Raw genomic sequence first — 23,338 nt, forward strand, 5'->3', positions numbered from 1 at the left:
GATGATGTACCATTTCAACCAAGATGAAGACCAATATCCTTTGAGAATCACAAAACCCTAATTCCAGCCCAATCCTCAGATGGCCAATGATCAGTCAATAAACCCTAGGCTTGCACTTTGACTTCCTCATCTTCTGATCAAGACTTGGGAGTATGGCTTGCACAATGTAACCACATGATATGCAATATGACATGCCTAATGCCCTAAAAATGTATGCAATATGTTAATGCTACTCCCAAGAGAGGAGGGCAAATTTTGAGGTGTTACAGACATCAACACTCAGGGAATGCTTCTCGAGTTCCAGATGCTTTATCTCAGCACCAGACCCAAACAAAGCCATAGGTGATGCAGAACCAGACCCGTGATACAAACATTTTTCCATACATTCTGTGCGTAACCTCTTTTTCTCGTATTCTAAAACATCACTCACCAACATAGTAGCTGTATTCATATCGTGTGAAGCGGCATATAACTGGATGAGATTCTCGTCAACGTTCACTTCAACAAAGATTCTTTCATCCAAACAAGCTTTCCTAATACGTGAAACATGACCAAGCAAATTACTGTTGGATTTCCCACAAAATCTTTTGAGAAGAATACTGCCAAAACCAGTCAATGTCTTAGTTTGCAACTTCCGTTCTTCCATCTTGGATACATCAAACGAGGGAGGGGGTTGAAGGTCGTATAATGATTGAAACTCAACAGCACTAACACAGACCAGACATTAGACACTGAGAGAAGGTCACCGAAAACCACCCAACTAGGCTTCTGAGCAAACACGAGCAAGGAAGAAGATGGATGCAGTTGAACATGTTGTCCAGTTTGCGCTACTTCATAACCAAGTTGATTGCGTCCAGAAAACATGGCTACATTTTCAGAAAGTGAGGCCAGTATAACCTTTTTCATATTCTTATCATGAACAGAAGGTGTATGAGGATCCCAACGCCAGTAACTTGGAACAACAAAGCCATGTTCACGCTCTAGAAAAGATTCTAACTCGAAAACTGTGTCTTGGCATCTCCTCATAGATTTAGCATTGATGCTATTTTCCCAACACCACTTATTCCTCCTCTCTTGAGGCAGAGCCTCCCATTCTTTGTACACAGAGAGAAGTGTAAAAAGGTCACCATCAGAATGGCAAAATTGCACTTTGAGACAATCAGATCTTTGCTTATCACCTTCATTACCAAATCTGCAAAATATGTTACTAGCATTAGGCATCATGACAGCAAGGGCAACACCTTCTCTGCCCAGAGCAAGTTGGAAACAGCCAAGAGACACGATACAAGCAAGGGAATGATAATCAAATAGTAGGATGAAGGACACGATCAACAAATTCTTTACGACCAAATTAAAAAAATGACATGGAGCGACACTATTTCTCATTTAAAAGTATCACATTTTTATTGATTATATATCTTTATGGTTCATGATAAGATTCACTTCACAATTTGAAAAATGTTTCTTTATATTCAAGATTTTAAATCTCAATGACGATGGTGGTTGAGGTTATCAAGAAATGGCATCAATATGAGATATAATATCTTAAAATTGTTAGAGCACAAACAATCCTTTAGATTTTCTGTCCTGAGGAACAAGAACTAGAAACTTAAAGAAATGACAATGCATCAACCAATACCTTCAAGATAAAATATAGACTAAATATGTATCATTGTGAATCTACAAATGCTAACATCTACAAAATTAAGGTATTATATAAGAATACTATATCAATCATATCTGATTTTCGGGCTGTGAAAAGAACTCCTTTGCTTTATGAGCTACCTCTGCTTCCAAAATTGCTTCTTGAACTATGTCAGATCCTTTCACATCAGCTCCTAATACAACCAAAGCTTGTTTCAATTCAGATATCATTCTAGAGCAAATAAAAAACGCTGCATAAAAATCACTATAACATAGTATGCGATGCAGATAACAAACAATCATGATTAAGTTATTATTACCACCACGATTTGGTAAGAGTCCAGTACTTTCAGCGGAAACTGGCATGACAATAAGCTGCAGACCATCTTTAATCTTCTCAACTTCAGCACTACTTGCCAATGAACCATTCTTGATGGAAGGGGCCTCGGCCAACCTGGCATAAGTAGTTGCTTTGCATTGGATGGCAATGGAGTTGAATTCTATAAATAATTAGACGTGTAAGAAAACACGCTCCCTAGAGGAGTCCATTCTATAGAATTATTATTATTAGTTTCTGTATGTGGTCAATAAACCTTGGTAAGAGACGATATTGAGAGATTCACTCCAGCACCTTCCGGTATCCTATTGTTTGCATATCCACCTACAGCCGATAACACGGTTATACAAAATATCGGCATCAATACATTTCGATTAAATCGCGCATCAATGTAAACAATACCATTTAAGATGGATGGCTGGTCGAGATTATCAAGCCTCCGAGTTAAAGGGCCAGGATTTATAAATGATAGACTTCGAACTTCATGTTGAATAGCATTTACTTCTGCCATCATATCCCGAAGTTCATTATGAAGCTAAAAGGCAGAATAGAATATATGATTAACTAGATTGCAATTTTCAATTTTCTTACAATGCAACGATGAGTTTACGAGTTTTAATATGGACAGTGATATCCATATGAATCATAAGTTTGATAAAAGAAAGGGAGAGTACCTGGCGAGCTTGAGATTGCTGTATAACAGATCCAAGGTGTCCCCGGGCCAATTGTACATATGCAATAGCCCGGCCAGCCATCCTCCCAGCTGTTCTGGTTATGATTGGCAAATCCTTTGGACCTATTGCACATTGATTTTCCGGTTAAACAATTTTGATCTATTGGTACGAAAATTTCAATATGATAAAGATAAGTAAGAATAGCATGAACCAAACCAAGCAGAGCCGCAGTGGCTCCCAGCAATAAGAATATTTCTCCCTATGAAAATCCCAGCATTGTTGAGTCTTGTTGTGTGAGATTTCTACTGGAGTAGGGTTAAGAAACGAAGGTTGAGAATTGAATGAAAGCTTGAAACCTAAAAAGGTAAATTGAAATTAACAGAATACCTGTGCCGTCAATTGAAGGGCTTTAACGCGAAATCGGGAATCGTGATGCGCCGGAAGTTAATCGCCGGTAAATTGCTTTTTTATTGCGACAATAAATAACTCTGGCAGCTATTTCAACCGGTTTGCTTACGAGAAAAAGAGAAAACGGCGACTATTTCAACCGGTTTGCTTACGAGACTAAGAAAAAGAGAAAAAGTTAAGTATGATATAGTAACGAGACTAAGAAAAAGAGAAAACGGCAGCTATTTTCAAGGGTTTGCTTACGAGACTAAGAAAAAGAGAAAAAGTTAAGTGTGATATAGTAACGAGACTAAGAAAAAGAGAAAACGGCAGCTATTTCAAGGGTTTGCTTACGAGACTAAGAAAAAGAGAAAAAGTTAAGTGTGATATAGTATCGAGACTAAGAAAAAGAGAAAAAGGCAGCTATTTCAAGGGTTTGCTTACGAGACTAAGAAAAAGAGAAAAAGTTAAGTGTGATATAGTAAAAGAAATAAAAAGTAAACAAACACACTTGGTGGGACTCGAACCCAGAATCGCTTGATTAGAGTTTAAATTGTGCTATGCATGCAAATTTATTTTCACACTTGGTTCTCAATCGAAGAAAAATTGGAGAAAAACAACAATGAGTTCACCCCAAATTTGTTATGGATACATTTGTTCTTACATATTCTGCGGTTATTCGTGGTTACATGAACGTCGGGAGGAATAATGATCCATTTCCTGATTTTAAAAGATAAATGAATTGCAACAAAAAAAATAATTGCATAAAGCAAAGAAAAAAATGGCAATTATAATCTCTTCATATCTCATGTGATAGTAATTTATTCGTATGGTGGAGGGGTCCAATGTTCAACCATAGGATGAACTTAAAAGATTTATCTTTAAGAAAAATTTGATTTTTTTTTATGTTGGTATTGGTTAAAAAATTTAAATAAAAAAATATTTATGTTCAATGTATTAAATATATATAATATTTTATAAAAAATTTAATTATTTATAGTTTTAGTGAATTGAATACAAATAATTTTAAAAAATTTATCTTTTTAGTTTTTAAAATAATGATTAACTTATCTTTTTAATTTCTTAAAAAAGTGTTCCTACATTAGTTAGCATTTCTTTTAATGTTTGATAAAATAACACTGTTATTAAAATATTTTATAATGCACCTAGTAAAACCTTTAAATCATTTAAAGAAACTTTTATAGTCATTTTTTCATTTCTCCTTTTTTTAGATGACAAGCCTTGATCCAAATTGCATTGATCCAAACTTGCAAGCAAGGTATTTCTTGAAGCATCAAAATCAGAGTTACTTAGAGAGCAAACTAATTCCTAATCAGAAAAATTACTGTCTTTTCATCACGTTTTCTTCTATGAATTCAATGATCCCACACAACCACCAAGTCCAAAACCTACCACTTCTTTCCCTTCCACAACTCAACATGCATATTTTCCTTTAAAGCCTACAATCATCATTCATCATAAAAAGATTGGATTTTTAATGGGTGGCCAACAAAAGAAGATTATGGATTTCAAAGTTTCTCATAAGTCTGTAGGGTTTGACCTTATGCAGAACTGTGATCTTCCTCCACCTTCCAAGGTTTTTTTGGGTTCAGATAAAACGGTGATATTATCTATGCATAAGGTCTGTAATATTTCAGGTAGAGAAAAAGGACGAGATAGCATACACCAGCTCGAAAATGATGATGACGAAAAGGATAAAAGAGAGCTTCTTAAGGCGCTGAAAGCATCTCAAATACGCGCTAGAGAGGCAGAAAAGATGGCGGCTATCCTAAACAAAGAAAAGGATGGTCTCTCTGTTGCTTTGTTGGAAGAGGCCATGCAGTTGTTTGCTTGTTGCCAAAGGGTGAGATTGCTTGAGCTTCAAGTTTTGAACCTGCAGCAAAAGCCAGCAATGTTGATGCCTGCAGAGGAGGAGGCTGTAGGATTACCCCATGAAGAAACAGTTAGTGTCTCATGGGTTCTGGCTTTGATTTTTTCATTGGGAATTGGGGTTGCCACTGCCCTTGCTTGGGGTTACTAGTCCTGCTGATATTGCAGATATGTAGTTGATACATGAAAGAAAGACAATCTTCATATACAAATTTTTGTATCATTATCTGTTTTTGTTTATTTACTGCAACAACATGATTGCCAATCTGTGCAACAGTAATGCCATTTTAGTAGTATAACTTGAAGTGTCTTAATAAATTTAATGATATGAACAGTCGAAAAGGACCCAAATGATGCAAACTTATATTAAAGAAATCTCGTGTACAAGATGGGTACAGAGTAGTGCAGAACTGCTATTATATATACATTAGTTCACATCTTCGCATTTTCCAACGCCTATGCACATAATATTATATACCACTATACTAAACTTACAATCACCACACAAATAGCAATTTATATGGATAAGTGTATAGTTCTCATATGATCATAACATTCATCACTTTCTAAAAATATTTCCAAGCAAACCCAGCAGACATGTTTTCCGCACTTGCACTCAATGTGATTGCACCCATCAACCTTTTCAATTATTTGCCCACAAGCAGAGCAGCTCTTGACTTGTTCTTTCCCTTTACACCACTCCCTCAGAGATGTGATCTCTGGGTCATCTTTAAGCTCCCGGTATCTCTCGCATGAAACGAATGGATGATACTCTAAGTGGCACTTGGTACAAGTGTCTGAATAACATGCTCCGCAAGTAAATGGCTCACTACCTGTGTCGGGATCTGCAACTCGATAAATTGAGGGGCAGTCGGGAGACGGGCAAAACCTATAAGTTCCTGAACTCGAAGCTACAAAAGCTTGCAAAGAAGCCCTGAAAAGTTCATCTAACTTGTCATTTGACAGGAGAGTTCTGAAATCTGTAAGCAGAATAGGATCTCCACAGCCCGTGTGAGCACAACATATTGGGAAACTGCCTTGGTTTCTTATAGCAGATTCACACTGCTCAACCAGACACAACCGGCAGAACAAATGACGACAGCCTTCAAGTTGATATCCATCCTCAACCTCACACAAGCAAACTGGGCAACTAGGTCCTGTGTCGAGTCTCTCAACTAAATGAATGCTTGAACACGCAACCTCCAAAGTTATTTCCTCTACTCTTGGTTTCAACTCCTTGTTACCATTGAGAAAAATTGCCTGTTGGCGTGTGTTAAGTTTGAGATCAGCCCCAGGTACCTTCTCTTTTAGCCCTTGAAGATCTGGCCCAAAATTCTTAACCACTTGTTTCATCAAGTCGGGAGGTAGGTCCCTCCCTCTCAGAGGGATTACTAACTGCTTTTCTTCATGGAGGGAGAGTAGAGATTGAATTAACTTCTGCTGAGCCAAAGCAATCTTTTCTGGTGAACCAAAAATTCTTAAGTTCAGGCTGGGCCTGTCAAAAACTATGTATGTTTTGGTCTCTTGCTGTATGGAGCATTTAAGACTAATGCCCTCTCTGGACAAAATGAGTTGTAGAGCTGCGGGAGGAAGGCTTCCATGGTCAATGAGTTTTCCTCTCGACAGTTCTTCCAGAGGTCTCCTAACTTCTGCCACTGTCTTGGTGGCATTGGCTGTTATCTTCAGTCGGTGGGAACCATTAGCAGTTCTGTTTAGGTTCCACTCAAGACCTAACCAAAAACGATTCATTGTCAGCACTCAAAAAAGATGCAATAGATGACATGACAGAAACTAACAACCAAAAATAGGGCGATTTATTTTGGACAGAAATATTCTTAAAACACAACTTCAAAATACAGGGCCCTTTTTTATAATTGCTACCAAAATTATTAGTTTCCATTTTACAAGAAATTCCAAAATGAAAGTAACTATGTACACGCCCTTAAATTGTGTCCATCTTAAACAATTAGTGCCTTAAATCCACATCCTTACATATAATACACCAACTGCTAAGAAACAAGTAAAATAAGGGACCAAAAACAAAAAAAGAAAAACTACTGCTCACTTCTCTCGTTTTTCCAACCTGTTTTCTTTGGGAGGGAAGGGGTGCAAAAAAATACTGCTGAAGCTTAACTGGATATAAGTTATTATTTTATAAAGAAGAAACAACACAATTGAACAAAATACATGGTGAAAGTCAACATTTTTTAGGGGGAATATTAAGTTGCAGCCATGTAAATAAAAGGCTCGGCTTTTGAAAAAACATCAACAGAAGAATTACAAGCATCTATAAAAGAAAATGAGCATAATGATGAAATACCATTTAAATTGTTGAAGTTTGCAAGTATTTTTTCCAATTGTTCCGCAATCACGTGATACACTGGTGCAGGAAATATCAAGGAGCTATGAAACAACTGTTCACACATTATCTTTTGCCATGAAAGACATCCGGGTAATACCTTTCCTTCAATTTCTTCCAAAGCTTTAGCTGCTTCTAAATGTAATCTTCCATCAAAATTAATTAAAGCTCTCATGTAAGAATCCTTTGGCTCAGGTGGAAATACCTGAACACGGCAAGAACTAATATGAGGGTCTACCTTGGGCATTAAGGGGGAAATTACTTTAAAGAGTGCCTCTTCGCAGGCACTGCCAGGGTGGATTTCCAACAGCCTCTCCCCTCACCACAAAAAAGTCCAGAATCCTTCTACTTGTAGCATTTCTTAGTACATCCAAAATTTCTGTTTCTTGAAGCTCTCTGTCAAGCCCACTTATCATAATACCGTCCATTGACTTATTACTAGGTGCACAACGAACATACCTCCCTCCAATTGCAAGGTTATAAAAATCTCTCAACATGAAATTGACATCATTTTTATCACATATAACTATGCCAAATCCTCTGCTAAGTCTGCGAGGCCAGAAAATTCTTGCTTTAACTTCAGGAAATAAGAATGTTTTATCCCCTCCCATTAGCTGATTGTGAAGGAAGTATTTTCAAGTTCGAGCCGCAAAACTCGTCTCCATCCAGCTCAACGGCTCTTTTGGCAGCATCAGGGGACAAAAATGTTATCTTGCCCCACTTTTCTCTATCTGGAGGATCCTTCCCCATTCCTTGGAACTTGTACACAGCACATATAGAACCTGAGGTAATCTTTTCAAAAAACATCAGGAGCTCCTTGTCATCAATTGCATTTATGTTTGAGTGATACACATCAACACTCAGGGAATGCTTCTCGAGTTCCAGATGCTTTATCTCAGCACCAGACCCAAACAAAGCCATAGGTGATGCAGAACCAGACCCGTGATACAAACATTTTTCCATACATTCTGTGCGTAACCTCTTTTTCTCGTATTCTAAAACATCACTCACCAACATAGTAGCTGTATTCATATCGTGTGAAGCGGCATATAACTGGATGAGATTCTCGTCAACGTTCACTTCAACAAAGATTCTTTCATCCAAACAAGCTTTCCTAATACGTGAAACATGACCAAGCAAATTACTGTTGGATTTCCCACAAAATCTTTTGAGAAGAATACTGCCAAAACCAGTCAATGTCTTAGTTTGCAACTTCCGTTCTTCCATCTTGGATACATCAAACGAGGGAGGGGGTTGAAGGTCGTATAATGATTGAAACTCAACAGCACTAACACAGACCAGACATTAGACACTGAGAGAAGGTCACCGAAAACCACCCAACTAGGCTTCTGAGCAAACACGAGCAAGGAAGAAGATGGATGCAGTTGAACATGTTGTCCAGTTTCCGCTACTTCATAACCAAGTTGATTGCGTCCAGAAAACATGGCTACATTTTCAGAAAGTGAGGCCAGTATAACCTTTTTCATATTCTTATCATGAACAGAAGGTGTATGAGGATCCCAACGCCAGTAACTTGGAACAACAAAGCCATGTTCACGCTCTAGAAAAGATTCTAACTCGAAAACTGTGTCTTGGCATCTCCTCATAGATTTAGCATTGATGCTATTTTCCCAACACCACTTATTCCTCCTCTCTTGAGGCAGAGCCTCCCATTCTTTGTACACAGAGAGAAGTGTAAAAAGGTCACCATCAGAATGGCAAAATTGCACTTTGAGACAATCAGATCTTTGCTTATCACCTTCATTACCAAATCTGCAAAATATGTTACTAGCATTGGGCATCATGGCAGCAAGGGCAACACCTTCTCTGCCCAGAGCAAGTTGGAAACAGCCAAGAGACACGATACAAGGAAGGGAATGATAATCAAATAGTAGGATGAAGGACACGATCAACAAATTCTTTACGACCAAATTAAAAAAATGACATGGAGCGACACTATTTCTCATTTAAAAGTATCACATTTTTATTGATTATATATCTTTATGGTTCATGATAAGATTCACTTCACAATTTGAAAAATGTTTCTTTATATTCAAGATTTTAAATCTCAATGACGATGGTGGTTGAGGTTATCAAGAAATGGCATCAATATGAGATATAATATCTTAAAATTGTTAGAGCACAAACAATCCTTTAGATTTTCTGTCCTGAGGAACAAGAACTAGAAACTTAAAGAAATGACAATGCATCAACCAATACCTTCAAGATAAAATATAGACTAAATATGTATCATTGTGAATCTACAAATGCTAACATCTACAAAATTAAGGTATTATATAGGAATACTATATCAATCATATCTGATTTTCAGGCTGTGAAAAGAACTCCTTTGCTTTATGAGCTACCTCTGCTTCCAAAATTGCTTCTTGAACTATGTCAGATCCTTTCACATCAGCTCCTAATACAACCAAAGCTTGTTTCAATTCAGATATCATTCTAGAGCAAATAAAAAACGCTACATAAAAATCACTATAACATAGTATGCGATGCAGATAACAGACAATCATGATTAAGTTATTATTACCACCACGATTTGGTAAGAGTCCAGTACTTTCAGCAGAAACTGGCATGACAATAAGCTGCAGACCATCTTTAATCTTCTCAACTTCAGCACTACTTGCCAATGAACCATTCTTGATGGAAGGGGCCTCGGCCAACCTGGCATAAGTAGTTGCTTTGCTTTGAATATTGAATGAATTGGATGGCAATGGAGTTGAATCCTATAAATAATTAGACGTGTAAGAAAACACGCTCCCTAGAGGAGTCCATTCTATAAAATTATTAGTTTTTGTATGTGGTCAATAAACCTTGGTAAGAGACGATATTGAGAGATTCACCCCAGCACCTTCCGGTATCCTGTTGTTTGCATATCCACCTACAGCCGATAACACGGTTATACAAAATATCGGCATCAATACATTTCGATTAAATCGTGCATCAATGTAAACAATACCATTTATGATGGATGGCTGGTCGAGATTATCAAGCCTCCGAGTTAAAGGGCCAGGATTTATGAATGATAGACTTCGAACTTCATGTTGAATAGCATCTACTTGTGCCATCATATCCCGAAGTTCGTTATGAAGCTAAAAGGCAGAATAGAATATGTGATTAACTAGATTGCAATTTTCAATTTTCTTACAATGCAACGATGAGTTTACCGAGTTTTAGTATGGACAGAGATATCCATATGAATTATAAGTTTGATAAAAGAAAGGGAGAGTACCTGGCGAGCTTGAGATTGCTGTATAACAGATCCAAGGTGTCCCCGGGCCAATTGTACATATGCAATAGCCCGGCCAGCCATCCTCCCAGCTGTTCTGGTTATGATTGGCAAATCCTTTGGACCTATTGCACATTGATTTTCCGGTTAAACAATTTAGATCTATTAGTACGAAAACTTCGATATGATAAAGAAGAATAGCATGAAACAAACCAAGCAGAGCCGCAGTGGCTCCCAGCAATAAGAATATTTCTCCATATGAAAATCCCAGCATTGTTGAGTCTTGTTGTGTGAGATTTCTACTGGAGTCGGGTTAAGAAACGAATGTTGAGAATTGAATGAAAGCTTGAAACCTAAAAAGGTAAATTGAAATTAACAGAATACCTGTGCCGTCAATTGAATGGCTTTAACGCGAAATCGGGAATCGTGGTGCGACGGAAGTTAATCGCCGGTAAATTGCTTTTTTATTGCGACAATGAATAACTCCGGCAGCGATTTCAACCGGTTTGCTGAGTCTAAGAAAAAGAGAAAACGGCAGAAGTGTGATTTGCTTACGAGACTAAGAAAAAGAGAAAACGGCAGAAGTGTGATATAGTAACGAGACTAAGAAAAAAGAAAACGGCAGCTATTTCAAGGGTTTGCTTACGAGACTAAGAAAAACAGAAAAAGTTAAGTGTGATATAGTAAAAGAAATTAAAAATAAACAAACACACCTGGTGGGACTCGAACCCACAATCGCTTGATTAGAAGTCAAACGCCTTATCCATTAGGCCACAGGTGCTTCTATTAAAATTGTGCTATGCATGCAAATTTATTTTCACACTTTGTTCTCAATCGAAGAAAAATTGGAGAAAAGCAACCATGAGTTCACCCCAAATTTGTTATGGATACATTTGTTCTTACATATTCTGCAGTTATTTGTGGTTACATGAACGTCTGAAGAAATAATGATCCATTTCCTGATTTTAAAAGATAAATGAATTGCAAAAAAAAAAAATAATTGCATAAAACAAAGAAAAAAATGGCAATTATAATCTCTTCATATCTCATATAATAGTAATTTATTTGTATGGTGGAGGGGTCCAATGTTCAACCATAGGATGAACTTAAAAGATTTATCTTTAAGAAAAATTTGATTTTTTTTTATGTTGGTATTGGTTAAAAAATTTAAATAAAAAAATATTTATGTTCAATATATTAAATATATATAATATTTTATAAAAAATTTAATTATTTATAGTTTTAGTGAATTGAATACAAATAATTTTAAAAAAATTTATCTTTTTAGTTTTTAAAATAATGATTAACTTATCTTTTTAATTTCTTAAAAAAGTGTTCCTACATTAGTTAGCATTTCTTTTAATGTTCGATAAAATAACACTGTTATTAAAATATTTTATAATGCACCTAGTAAAATCTTTAAATCATTTAAAGAAACTTTTATAGTCATTTTTTCATTTCTCCTTTTTTTAGATGACAAGCCTTGATCCAAATTGCATTGATCCAAACTTGCAAGCAAGGTATTTCTTGAAGCATCAAAATCAGAGTTACTTAGAGAGCAAACTAATTCCTAATCAGAAAAATTACTGCGTCTTCATCACGTTTTCTTCTATGAATTCAATGATCCCACACAACCACCAAGTCCAAAACCTACCACTTTTTTCCCTTCCACAACTCAACATGCATATTTTCCTTTAAAGCCTACAATTTCATCATTCATCATAAAAAGATTGGATTTTTAATGGGTGGCCAACAAAAGAAGATTATGGGTTTCAAAGTTTCTCATAAGTCTGTAGGGTTTGACCTTATGCAGAACTGTGATCTTCCTCCACCTTCCAAGGTTTTTTTGGGTTCAGATAAAACGGTGATATTATCTATGAATAAGGTCTGTAATATTTCAGGTAGAGAAAAAGGACGAGATAGCATACACCAGCTCGAAAATGATGATGACGAAAAGGATAAAAGAGAGCTTCTTAAGACGCTGAAAGCATCTCAAATACATAAAAGAGAAACTTCTTAAGACGCTGAGAGCTTCTTTAATTGGATTTAGACTCTTGTTTTCTATTCTTATTGATAAAATTCATAAAAGAGAAACTTGATTCCAATATCTTTGGTCCTGGATATTTGTAATGAGATCCAAACATATGCTTTAAACAATCATCTATCATGTAATCCGTGCACTTAATTATATTTGAGAATACTCAGATATCTTTGCATCCATTTGCATGGCATTTTTTCTTTGTAACATTCTCATAATTTCACAGTCAGTGTTAACATGATTCTTCCATGTTATGTTAGGATCTTGATCAGGAATTAGGCGAAATCCCTTGGCGCAAAGTGGACATGTTACTAAAGTGACATCTTGCTTGTCAGCTTTTATGCACATATGTTTGATATAACTTCGGTGTTCCAAACAATACACCTCAAATGTGTTTGGCTAATATAGTTTGATATAACTTAAGTGTGTTTTTCATTCTCTGGCTGCAGAAATAGACATTATGACATTGAGAAAATAGTTAGAGTGCAGAAAATCAAAAAAGTATACACCGCATAACCTCAACAAATCATACCCAAATTCTTTATCACGCTGGACACGAACCTCCTCTATCACACCAACATCTTGTTGAGATTCATTCAGATTCTAAGAACAAATTATCAAGTCTTCCTTGATGAATAGAGCATGACTATTTGCTTCTGATAGACAATTTTGACAGTTTTATCCACACTGAAATACAAAGAAAGCATTTAACATGTTACATTCAAAAATTTATTTTGAATTCCAAGTAAATTTCAATGTAATTTTATATATAGTAAAAGTGGAATTGACTAATTGTGTAGGTTGCAATGTATAGTAAGATATTAGACAGCGAAACTCATTCATAATAAACAATATAATGATTCTTACATTTAGATTAGGCTGCAATACTTTTCCAATAATGCTTCCATGCGTCTCAGAGTTCAAGGATTTCCAAATTCGAACATTTGTTGTCATGTTCATAAGCTAAATTGCATACAATAGCATAGTGATCTATTGAAGATTGGAGCCACATCATTGTTGTCCCAATTTGTCAAAAAATGAATGTCACGGACAAACCCCCACAATTGAAAATAAAATCCTACAAAGAGAATCCTCAAAATTCCAATCAACATTTCACTTGAAAGGAGTAAAATAGAATATGAAAGAAAATAAATTATGTGCATCTAATCAGAAAATCACCGACACATAGACACAATTATTACTGAATCAATGAAAAATTATAAACAGGAAACTAAACATACACCGACCGAATAACTTTCAGCACCGAAACATACTTGAAAATGAAAGAGAAGTTAAGGAGAATCTGAATCGCCGGCTCGGGACTAAGAGTTTCATTCTCAACCATCTCATCTAAAGTCTCTGTAAGGCACAAAGTCACACGTCAACTTAAGCATAGGTAAGTTGTACTCAGATACATCATCAGATATATCTTCAAATACTTTAAGGTTTGCAACCTTTGTCTCTAGTTTTCATAAAAATAAGACATTTATCATTTGGGTTGCTCTTACAAAAATAACATCTAACCAACAAAAAAGTTCACACCAAGAGGAAACACATACCATTTTCAATGGTTTGAGTCAAAGGAAGTTCCTCCTCTTCACCAAAAAAATGGACTTTGTATTAGTATGGAACCAAATGACAAGAAATATTGGATAACATGTTTAAAGGAACCTTTTTGCTGGTTGAGTCAAAGGAATTTCCTCCTCTTCACATACCTTTACACATCAGCATGCTAAAATAGGTTCAAAAAATAAAATTTCAAGGGAAATATTAGACAATAACATGTGATGTATAAGTGCATTTCACATGAAACTTATCTTAACAAATAAGTGCAAGTGCATGTAGAGATAAGATAAATGATATTAGCATATGAACAACAAAGCTAAGAACATGAACATACATTTCTTTAAGTTGAACAATGTATAAATTAAAGAAACTGAAAAAATACAAAAACAAAAACAAAGTTAAAAGTTCATTCAAAATGAAACACACATGACAACAAATATGTTATGAATAAAATGTATTTATGAGGATTCAATACGGAATTTTATCAAACACATGGTTGACATATTGACATTGTTTAGTAGTGGTACTATTGGAATTCAAGTGATTTATGAGTTCTAGATCAGATAGCAATAAACTAAGTTAATATAGTATAAAGAAGGAAATAATAAGTTTGATTCCTACAATTAAAAAAAGAGCCATAAACCACTTATGCAACATATGTTACTGCATATTTACATAGTACACTCTAGGCTTCACATATGTTTGGTTGCATTAGGCTAATAAACACTCAAAAGAAATTGATACTGAAAGTTTCCAAGATACATATGAAGCCAAATCTTACAAAGATAGAAAATAGTATTGCTTAACATAAATTATAAAATCCAAGATATTAACAACGAAAATCAAAAGAGTAAAAGCTTATGAAATCAAAGAGAAACGAAATGAAAATAACCCATAGTCTGACTCTGACCAATAAGCATAACGATATTAGACCTAATTCAAATCCAACATTAAAAGTAGCATAATTAAGCACAAAAATTCAAAATAGAGATGGAAAATAAATTCAAGAGTTCACTTGGGTCAATGTAAAACCTATCATCAGCAGAGTAAAAAGTAACAATTATCCATTCCATCATCTTGATTGACAAGTACTACAAACAAAAATCACATTAGTGCAGAAAAATCACAAAACAATTTTGTCTGTAAGGATAATCACAAAATAATAACACAACTAACAACAAATTGTCACTGACACCATTTTCTGAAGGCATGAGCTTCTTTTGTTAAGATCTCAACAGTACGTAGGAATAATCGCCATCCGTTCTTACAATATAATATATTTTCTTATAGAGGGATACTGGAAGCCAATGAAGCCACTCATTAACTCCTCATTTGGGCCTGGTAACCTGTTGTGACAATAATGAAATGATGAGAAAACTTATTAGGTTGTAAAGTGATCATAAGAAAAAGCATTGACACATATCATAATTATAAATAAGATATAAGAGATCCAAGGAATTAAGAGATTCATAAACCTTGTTAGTGTTAGACGACAACACGTTGACAAGCGATGAAAGAAAGCACAACTTACATATTGAGAAGTTTACATATTAAGGCGGTCATAGGAATAATACTCTAACACTTTAGTTTTCTATTCTAAAAACAGGTCATGTGCAGTTCAACATGCCTCTTAAGTTTTATTTTTCAAAACAAAGAAGAAAAAGCCTAAAATTATGGTTTTCTCTTATTGCCACTACGATTGTTATGACCAAAACTGGAATTACGACTATTTCCCTAATAGAAATCGGTATTGTTATAGTTTTCATCACAAATTCTCCAAAATCCACTATGCTATAGTATCCATGTCATTAAACTGACAAACAAGTCTCTTGCCCTAATAGAATAGTAACACAACTAACAACAAACCAATTGTATCAACCATCTCAACAACAACACAAATTATATCAATAAATTTCAAAATCTTCCAAAGTTATATTTACCAAGATTTTTATCAAGTGTCTTGTTGAATGAAGCAAGTTGAACCTTCGTCCTTACTTGAGGATCCTCTTCTTCCGATTGAAAGGCAAAGAAAATGGGAGTTTGGGTTGAGAGGTAGAAGGTTTCGGTTCAGAGACGGAGAAAGTGAGAAAGCTCCATCGTTTGAGATATTGAGGGTTTTGTGTTCAGTAAAGGAAGTGAAATTGAGTACGATCAAGCTGCTCGTGTTGCTTCCTCAAAGCTCTTGCAGCCAACGCCATTTCAAAACCATAGAAGGCGACAACGCTTATTCCGGTATGACCAGCGAAAGATGGAGAGAAGGGGGGGGAGTCTTTGGAACCAATAGGATTTTAATAGTTCAGTAACCAATATGTGTCACTCCAAGCTTCAATGCGTCCTTTGAGTACTCTATGCATGAAGTAAAGTGAAAATTCAAAATGATATTGAAATTTAGAATGAAGCTTTTCAGTTTTGCATGGATAATATAACAATATTGATGTAGACAGTTAAGAAGAATGATAAATAGTGAGTAAACTATAAAAAAATTAACTTAAGTGTGTTTAGATAGAAATAACCATATAATTAGGAGAAAATAAGCTTGGATTAATAAGGGTTTAATGGTTATTTCCAAAACATTTTATTTTAATAGATATATAGTAGATAATAAATTAAACTTGGATGTAGTAAACCGAACATATTTAACTAAAGTTGGGTTCGATTGAGTCTATTTCATCTTAATTATAAACATTATCTTCAATCAAATAAGCTAGTTTTAATTTTGTAAAAATAATCACTACATTTATTTTTATCAAAGTGTTTTTTTTAAATTATATTTATTTCTTTTTATTTATAGTAATTTTTTTTATTAATATGCATATATCAATAATTAAACCCATAATAAATATTTCATGCTTATAATATGGATAATTTTGTTATTTAAAAAAAAAAGTATAATTTTATATTTTAAATAAACAAATAAGAGCAAGTCCCATAAGGACACATAAAATGTTAGGTGTTAAAATTTTAGTTTATTTATTTAATTGAACTCTATAACTATTTTGATTTGATTTTTGTGGTCTAACCTAAGTTTTTTTATAGGGTTTATTTTGTAAATGGTTTTTACTTTAATGTGACATGAATCTTCTGACACGAAACTTCTTAATTTAGTTGATTTGTTCTTTTTTTTCATTGGTTTCGTGCTTATTTATCTTAATTTTATAAGTTTATTGTTAAACTATGTCTTTAATTTGTTGATTTTGTGCTCATTCTATTTGAGAGATTATAATCTGTTTTTATGGGCTTGATTTATTTTTATATATACACTAGTCAACTCTTATGATTTTTATTCATTCATTCATTGTAATTTAAAAACTTCTCCCACATTATAATTAATATAAAAAAAATATAGAAGGTTTAATCTAATAATATTATAATTGGTCTTTATGGCCTTGATTTGTTTCTATTTATACACTAGCCAACTCCTATGATATTTAAAAATTTCTCCTTTACAACCTTTATGATTTTTACTCATTCATTGCAATTTGAAATTATCTCCCACTTGAAAATTATTCTATTCTATAAAATATAAAAGGCTTAACTATTGTTGAACTTGAAGATAGAGTTGTTATTTACTTAGAGGCATGAGATAGAGAAATTCAATAATGATACTTTGAACATTTTTTTGTTGGTAAATTATTGCCAATTAAGTAATGAGATTTTTGTCTAATTAAATAGTTTGTGTTCATATCATGAAGGACATAATGACTTTGATTTGACATTTGAGAAAGGAATTTACTATCACTCATCATGATAAAGTGAGATTTTTTTCTTTTTAATTTTATCATAATTATGAGTGATCGGGGCTCAATGATAGTCTTGAAATTTTTTGATAATTTTATGTTGGTGGCATTGAAGAAAATATCTCTTATAGACACACACTAATGCAAAAAGGGGATTTAGAGACCCTTATTCTAAGTGTGAATGGATATTTGTATAGTTTTAGAATTATATTTGTTTTATTGAAGTTATTAGATTTTATATAATTTATATCCTCCAATAATTATTTCATGTTAAAGATTTGAAGTAGAAATTTTAAAACATATATATTTCATTAAAATCATGTTTTCATGAAACATGTATTGTGTCCTTCGAATCTTGAAAATAATTTTACCCTAGGGTTGACATCTAGTATGTATGATTTAAATCATCATAAAAGAAATCATAATTCACTATTTCTCTCTACTTTGATAATTTAAATCACATAATACGTTTGTTCAAATCATGAATTGAAAATTTATACTTCGAAAACTATCTACCACTAATTATTTGAATAGTATTATATTTTAATTTGAATCACACACCAAATTTCACATTTCTTGTCCAACATAATTTGAATCATGTTAAAATCATTTTAATAATGATTAGAACCATGTTTTTATGATAAAAATCTACCTAGTAATTTGATGAACAATTTTATTTGACTTTAAACATTAATCTTCCCTTAAATATAATATTTATATTTCAAAGGAAATGCATAATGCAAACTTTATGAACTAGACATATAGTAAAATTCAAACATGGTGATAGATGAATTAATGTGCATGAAGACATTAAACTAGCAACATATGTTTAATCGATCTTCAAGAAATGGAAAGGACTAATGTTAGTCTTTTTAAGACTCTCAACTCTTTAAAATGTATTATATTAATTTTTTTCGTAGAGATAAATTGAGATGAATGGAGACACTAGACTAGTAAAATATGTTTAATTAGACTTTTAGGAATGGAAAGGACTAATGTTAGTCCTTTTAGAGACACTCTAAATATACTATGTTAATCTTTTTCATATAATTAGAGACAAAAAACCCAAAAATAAATCGTTAAATATGTCACTAATAAATATAAATAACTAATATAGTCTATTTTGAAGAGTTAAGAGACCTATATAATATTTTTTAAGTTAAAGAATCAAAATAAATTTCGAGATTAACATACGAGACAAAAATGATATAAACATATTAAAATTATGATTATATCTTTCATTATATCAACATATATCCTTAAGATTGTAAATTTCTTTCTGTTTGTGTCATGAGAGAGGTAAGTATCTATAAATTGAGATCAAATCTTTTGATTTCTAACTCACATCTCCTTTGGATGCTAAGCCTAACTATTCATGTTGTTGCTAGGATGCTAAACTTAAATAGAACGATTTATATTCTTTTTCATAATGTGAAGTCATTCCAAATAAGAGGTGAGTTGTAAGTATGTATAATAACAATGATATACTAAATAATATTATTTGAATCAAAAGATTTGAGGTAGAGAATGGTGTATGAATGTAATGATGCATACATAAACCAATAGAACTCAAGTATGCATCAATTAATTATAGTTGAAAATAAGTCAAGCTAATTAATATGGGTCTAGAGTCTAGCCTACATAAGTTCAGATTAGGCCATGTATTTTTTTAAATAAAAAATATCTAATTTTTTTATAAGCCTGCTTAATTAAAAAGGATGGGCCACGAGCCATTAAAAAAAGTCTTTTAAACCTATTAGATCATCTTATTTAAATATGAATAACTTTACTATTATATTGTATTTTATATTTTGAATTAAAATACAAAAATAAATCTTAGTCATCTTGAAAAACTAATAAAAATAAGTTGATTTTTTTTATGAACAATGACATAAGTAGCTTTCATGATTTCTCTTTAACAAATAATATCACAAATTTTATCTTATTAGATAAACTCGAATAAATCAATGCAGACAAATATTAGTCTCATTGATAGTTTAATTTATTAGTCTATTTATACATTAATTGGATTTCTTATTTACAGTAGCTCAAATAAAATAGACTTCTAAATAGACTAATAGATCAATCAAACATAAAAATAAAGTATTAATAGGTTAAAGACCAGACTTAAACTTTAAATTTTTTAGCATATCAAACTCAAACTTGACAAAGTCTATGTCAGTGTAGTTTATTCTTACCCTTAAATACAATGATGAATGATGTAGTAACTACTTCTACTAACCACTCGTCCTAAATAAATTACTTTTAGTGTCTATTTTCTGTCAATAAAATTTATTTAAAGGTATAAAAAATATACTCTATTTTATAAACTCACCATATATATCTTTATATCTTTAGCTTTATAACTAACAAGTTCTCCTCATATTTTTTAACCTATATTAGTTTACTTATTTGCTAATCCAAATCATTTATATCCTTTATATTATACTAATTTAAGAGATTAACACTTTATTTATCTTACCATGATTTTTAACATGTTTTCTAAACTACATTATATTCTACTTATTTTCTTTCATACAAAAAGACAAAACAATGATAAGTAAAATTTATTGAACTATACACAAAATACACCTCATAAATTTATGAGCCTAAGATTGAAAAACACTAATATCACACGAAAAGTGACTAAAAACTAGAATCTACATTATATAAATTGGTATCAATTTATGATATCAATTGAAAGATGTAAATATAATATATATATATTAATTATGTAGTAACTAGAAATATAGTATGTAGTAAATAATATTATATCATGCAATAGATAGTAATATAGCACATGATAGATAATAAATCATCACACAATGGGTAGTATTAAAATACCCACACACAATTTTATAAACCAAAGAAGCAAACAAACTAGGAAACACCTAAACACTCTCATAAGAAAACGAAGAAAAAAAAACATGAACAAACAAACAAGCTAATAGACAATTAACAGAGAGAGGTTAAACACATAAGTAATACATGTAAACATAAACACATAGACATGCAAATATGAAATCATATAAACACATACAATTGAATATAATTTTAGAAGAAAAATAAGATACCTACTAAGTTTGAATTATCAAGGAACACAATGACACAAACATAAGAGAGTGACACAAAAACAACGGATTTAAATATAACAACAAGACCATACAAACCATAATTCATTATTAAAAAAGAAATGAACTCTAGAGAAATTTTAGGTAAGATAAAACATTAATGTAATTTCTAGCCTATTATAGTATAGAATATTACAAGTGTTATTGTTAGGGTCCTAAAATATCAATTAAAGAAAACACTTTAAAAAAAAACCTATCTTATAGGAGTTTATTATGTCCAATCTTTTTTTATTTAATTTTGATACGTATTTTATAACACTTCTAAAAAATCTATCTTATGGAGTCTATTAATACCACTAAAAAAACTTTGCTAATGTAGTTTTTGCAATAAAATATAATATTAACATCCATAATATTTAACAAAATATATATTAAAGATAGTATATACATTCATAGTATACATATACACCATAAAATAATAAATATTAGATTATATATAATAATTTAATATAATTAATATCTATGATTTTGTTATTTTATATAAAAAAATATAATTTTTATATTTTAAATAGGAAAATATGAACAAGTCTTGTAAGGTTGTTATAATTTTATGTTATTAATTTATTTGAACTCTATAACTATTTAAATCTTGATTTTTTTTAGTCTCACCTAAGTTTTTTTGTTAAGGTTTTTTCTGTAACTGGATTTTACTTCAATTTGATTGGATTCTTCTTAATTTGATTGATTTGTTCCTTTATTTGGCTCATTTCGTGTTTATTTATCTTTATCTTGTAAGTTTATTATTAAAATATATCCTTAATTTGTTGACTTCGTGTGATTCTACTTGATCTAATGAGATTATAATGGATCTTCATGACCTTGATTTGTTTCTATTTAAAAATCGATCATAAGGAGAAGTGGGAAGGCCATGAGACCTTTGCAAAAGTAGTAAGGAATAAATAAGCGCATTAAATTCACTTCTCATCATTGAGATATTTCATCGATTTTCAGGCACGTGGCCTTAGGCTCACAGACTAGGGTGTGGTATTCTTCCATAGGGAATTCGAGTGCACTCAAGTACGCTTGTATTTCAAAGGTAAATCTGGATGTCGGTTTCGACTTTACATTTTCCTTTGACCTCACCCATTGTTCACCTCTTCTATATAAATGTCTTTTGATTTTTTGGATTAATTTTTCGCAACTTCTTCAAACTGAAAAATATTCACACCTGCGAGAGCCGTAACACCCCAATTTTAGTAATTTATTTTATGTAAGTCATTTTGATTTAATTATGTATTTTGTTAAAATTATATATTTTTATGATTATTTTATGGTTGGTGTTGGTGAGGTATGTGTCCTGAAGATGGGAGAATAATTGAGAGGTTGTGACCATATGATTAATCTAGAATAATCTAGATTTATTTTAGATAGTTAAAATAATTATAGTTTAATTGATTATTTAATAAAATAATAAAAAAAAGGGAGTGTGTAGAGATTTTGAGGGTAACATTGGGTTTATGTTGAGTAAGTGAGGATAAAGTAGGTATTATAGAAAAATATTAAGGTTAAGATGGGGATAGCCTAACGAAGGAATTAGGTTTTTGGATAAAAAAGAGAATTGCAAGGGGATAGAGGTTACGGGCCAGTTTGTTTTAGCTTTAAAAAAATGGATTTTTTCTTTATATTTTTGAAAATGGATTCTACAAAAATATTTTTCAAAATATTACAAGTTTCTCCAAATTTGTTTTTTATAAATTAAAATATTGAATTGTTCATTCTATAACATAAATATATATTATTGAAAATCAAAATATAGTCAAAATCATAATTTTTTCAAAAAATCGTATCTCAAAAATAATTTTTATGAAAAGCTATTTGAAATAGCTTCAAAATTAAGTGATTTTTTAAAATTTTGATATCCAAAAAAAGTTTTGATAAAATGATGAAATACCTAAAATAACATTTTAAGAATAACTATTCAAACCAAAATTTCATTTGAAGCTTTTATGAAAAATTTCATTTGAAGCTTTTGGAGTTGGAGCAAAATAGGCAAAAGTAGCATTGGAAACTTAGAGCTATGAGAGAGGGAAAAACACTAAGAAATTCATATTTCCTTTTGTTGCTAGGAGAACCAAGGTAAGGGGGAGATTACTTCTTTAATGTGTGTTTAAGCCGGAGGGGTGGAAGGAGGAGTCATTGACCTCTAATAGAATTCGGTGTTCTAATACTTAATTTTGAAATTGTTATTATAATCGTTGTTGTATGATGAATTTGATGTGAATTTCGTTGCTATCATATGTGCATAAATTATGTTTTGATGAGTTAAAATATGTTTACCATTGTTGAGAGTTTTGAAGATTTATGGGATTGATAAAGTTATGAAATATATGA

The 23,338-nt window shown here is 32.3% G+C and overlaps 3 protein-coding genes, 1 non-coding gene and 1 pseudogene across 9 annotated transcripts in view; 1 reads left to right on the top strand and 4 right to left on the bottom strand.

Annotated features, from left to right (window-relative positions):
- Positions 1 to 275: 275 nt before the first annotated feature.
- On the bottom strand, positions 276 to 11,182 carry LOC127127308 (uncharacterized). 6 transcript variants are annotated; one of them, XM_051056458.1, is made up of 8 exons: positions 10,920 to 11,182; positions 10,749 to 10,837; positions 10,539 to 10,660; positions 10,266 to 10,398; positions 10,120 to 10,187; positions 9,837 to 10,032; positions 9,658 to 9,710; positions 276 to 1,192 (listed from the first exon to the last, which is right to left on the bottom strand). In XM_051056458.1, exons 2-8 carry the CDS (start codon positions 10,807 to 10,809, stop codon positions 1,184 to 1,186), a joined length of 642 nt encoding a protein of 213 aa, XP_050912415.1. In that variant the 5' UTR covers positions 10,810 to 10,837; positions 10,920 to 11,182; the 3' UTR covers positions 276 to 1,183. The 6 variants fall into 6 exon arrangements, with proteins under 6 accessions (XP_050912415.1, XP_050912413.1, XP_050912417.1 ...); XM_051056456.1 differs by lacking the exons at positions 276 to 1,192; positions 9,658 to 9,710 and adding an exon at positions 1,521 to 1,838; XM_051056460.1 differs by lacking the exons at positions 276 to 1,192; positions 9,658 to 9,710 and adding an exon at positions 1,743 to 1,876.
- Positions 4,445 to 5,321, top strand: LOC127127311 (uncharacterized). Its single transcript, XM_051056461.1, has one exon. The coding sequence runs from the start codon at positions 4,541 to 4,543 to the stop codon at positions 5,081 to 5,083; it is 543 nt and encodes a 180-aa protein (XP_050912418.1). The 5' UTR covers positions 4,445 to 4,540; the 3' UTR covers positions 5,084 to 5,321.
- Positions 5,275 to 9,258, bottom strand: LOC127127307 (ATP-dependent RNA helicase DEAH12, chloroplastic-like; annotated as a pseudogene).
- A 61-nt stretch (positions 11,183 to 11,243) lies between the features above and the next one.
- TRNAR-UCU (transfer RNA arginine (anticodon UCU)) lies at positions 11,244 to 11,316 on the bottom strand. Its single transcript has one exon. It is a non-coding gene; the product is annotated as a tRNA-Arg (tRNA).
- A 2,488-nt stretch (positions 11,317 to 13,804) lies between these two features.
- LOC127131001 (uncharacterized) overlaps positions 13,805 to 23,338 on the bottom strand; it is a 76,249-nt gene continuing 66,715 nt past the window's right edge. Inside the window, exons 4-8 of the mRNA XM_051059951.1 lie at positions 15,155 to 15,230; positions 14,615 to 14,693; positions 14,474 to 14,509; positions 14,289 to 14,305; positions 13,805 to 13,932 (exon numbers count right to left, since the gene is read on the bottom strand). Of these exons, the coding sequence (XP_050915908.1) occupies positions 13,805 to 13,932; positions 14,289 to 14,305; positions 14,474 to 14,509; positions 14,615 to 14,693; positions 15,155 to 15,230 (336 nt within the window). The remainder of the gene's footprint in view (positions 13,933 to 14,288; positions 14,306 to 14,473; positions 14,510 to 14,614; positions 14,694 to 15,154; positions 15,231 to 23,338) is intronic.

This window comes from Lathyrus oleraceus, chromosome 3 (assembly GCF_024323335.1).
Source record: "Lathyrus oleraceus cultivar Zhongwan6 chromosome 3, CAAS_Psat_ZW6_1.0, whole genome shotgun sequence".
Taxonomy (NCBI): domain Eukaryota; kingdom Viridiplantae; phylum Streptophyta; class Magnoliopsida; order Fabales; family Fabaceae; genus Lathyrus; species Lathyrus oleraceus.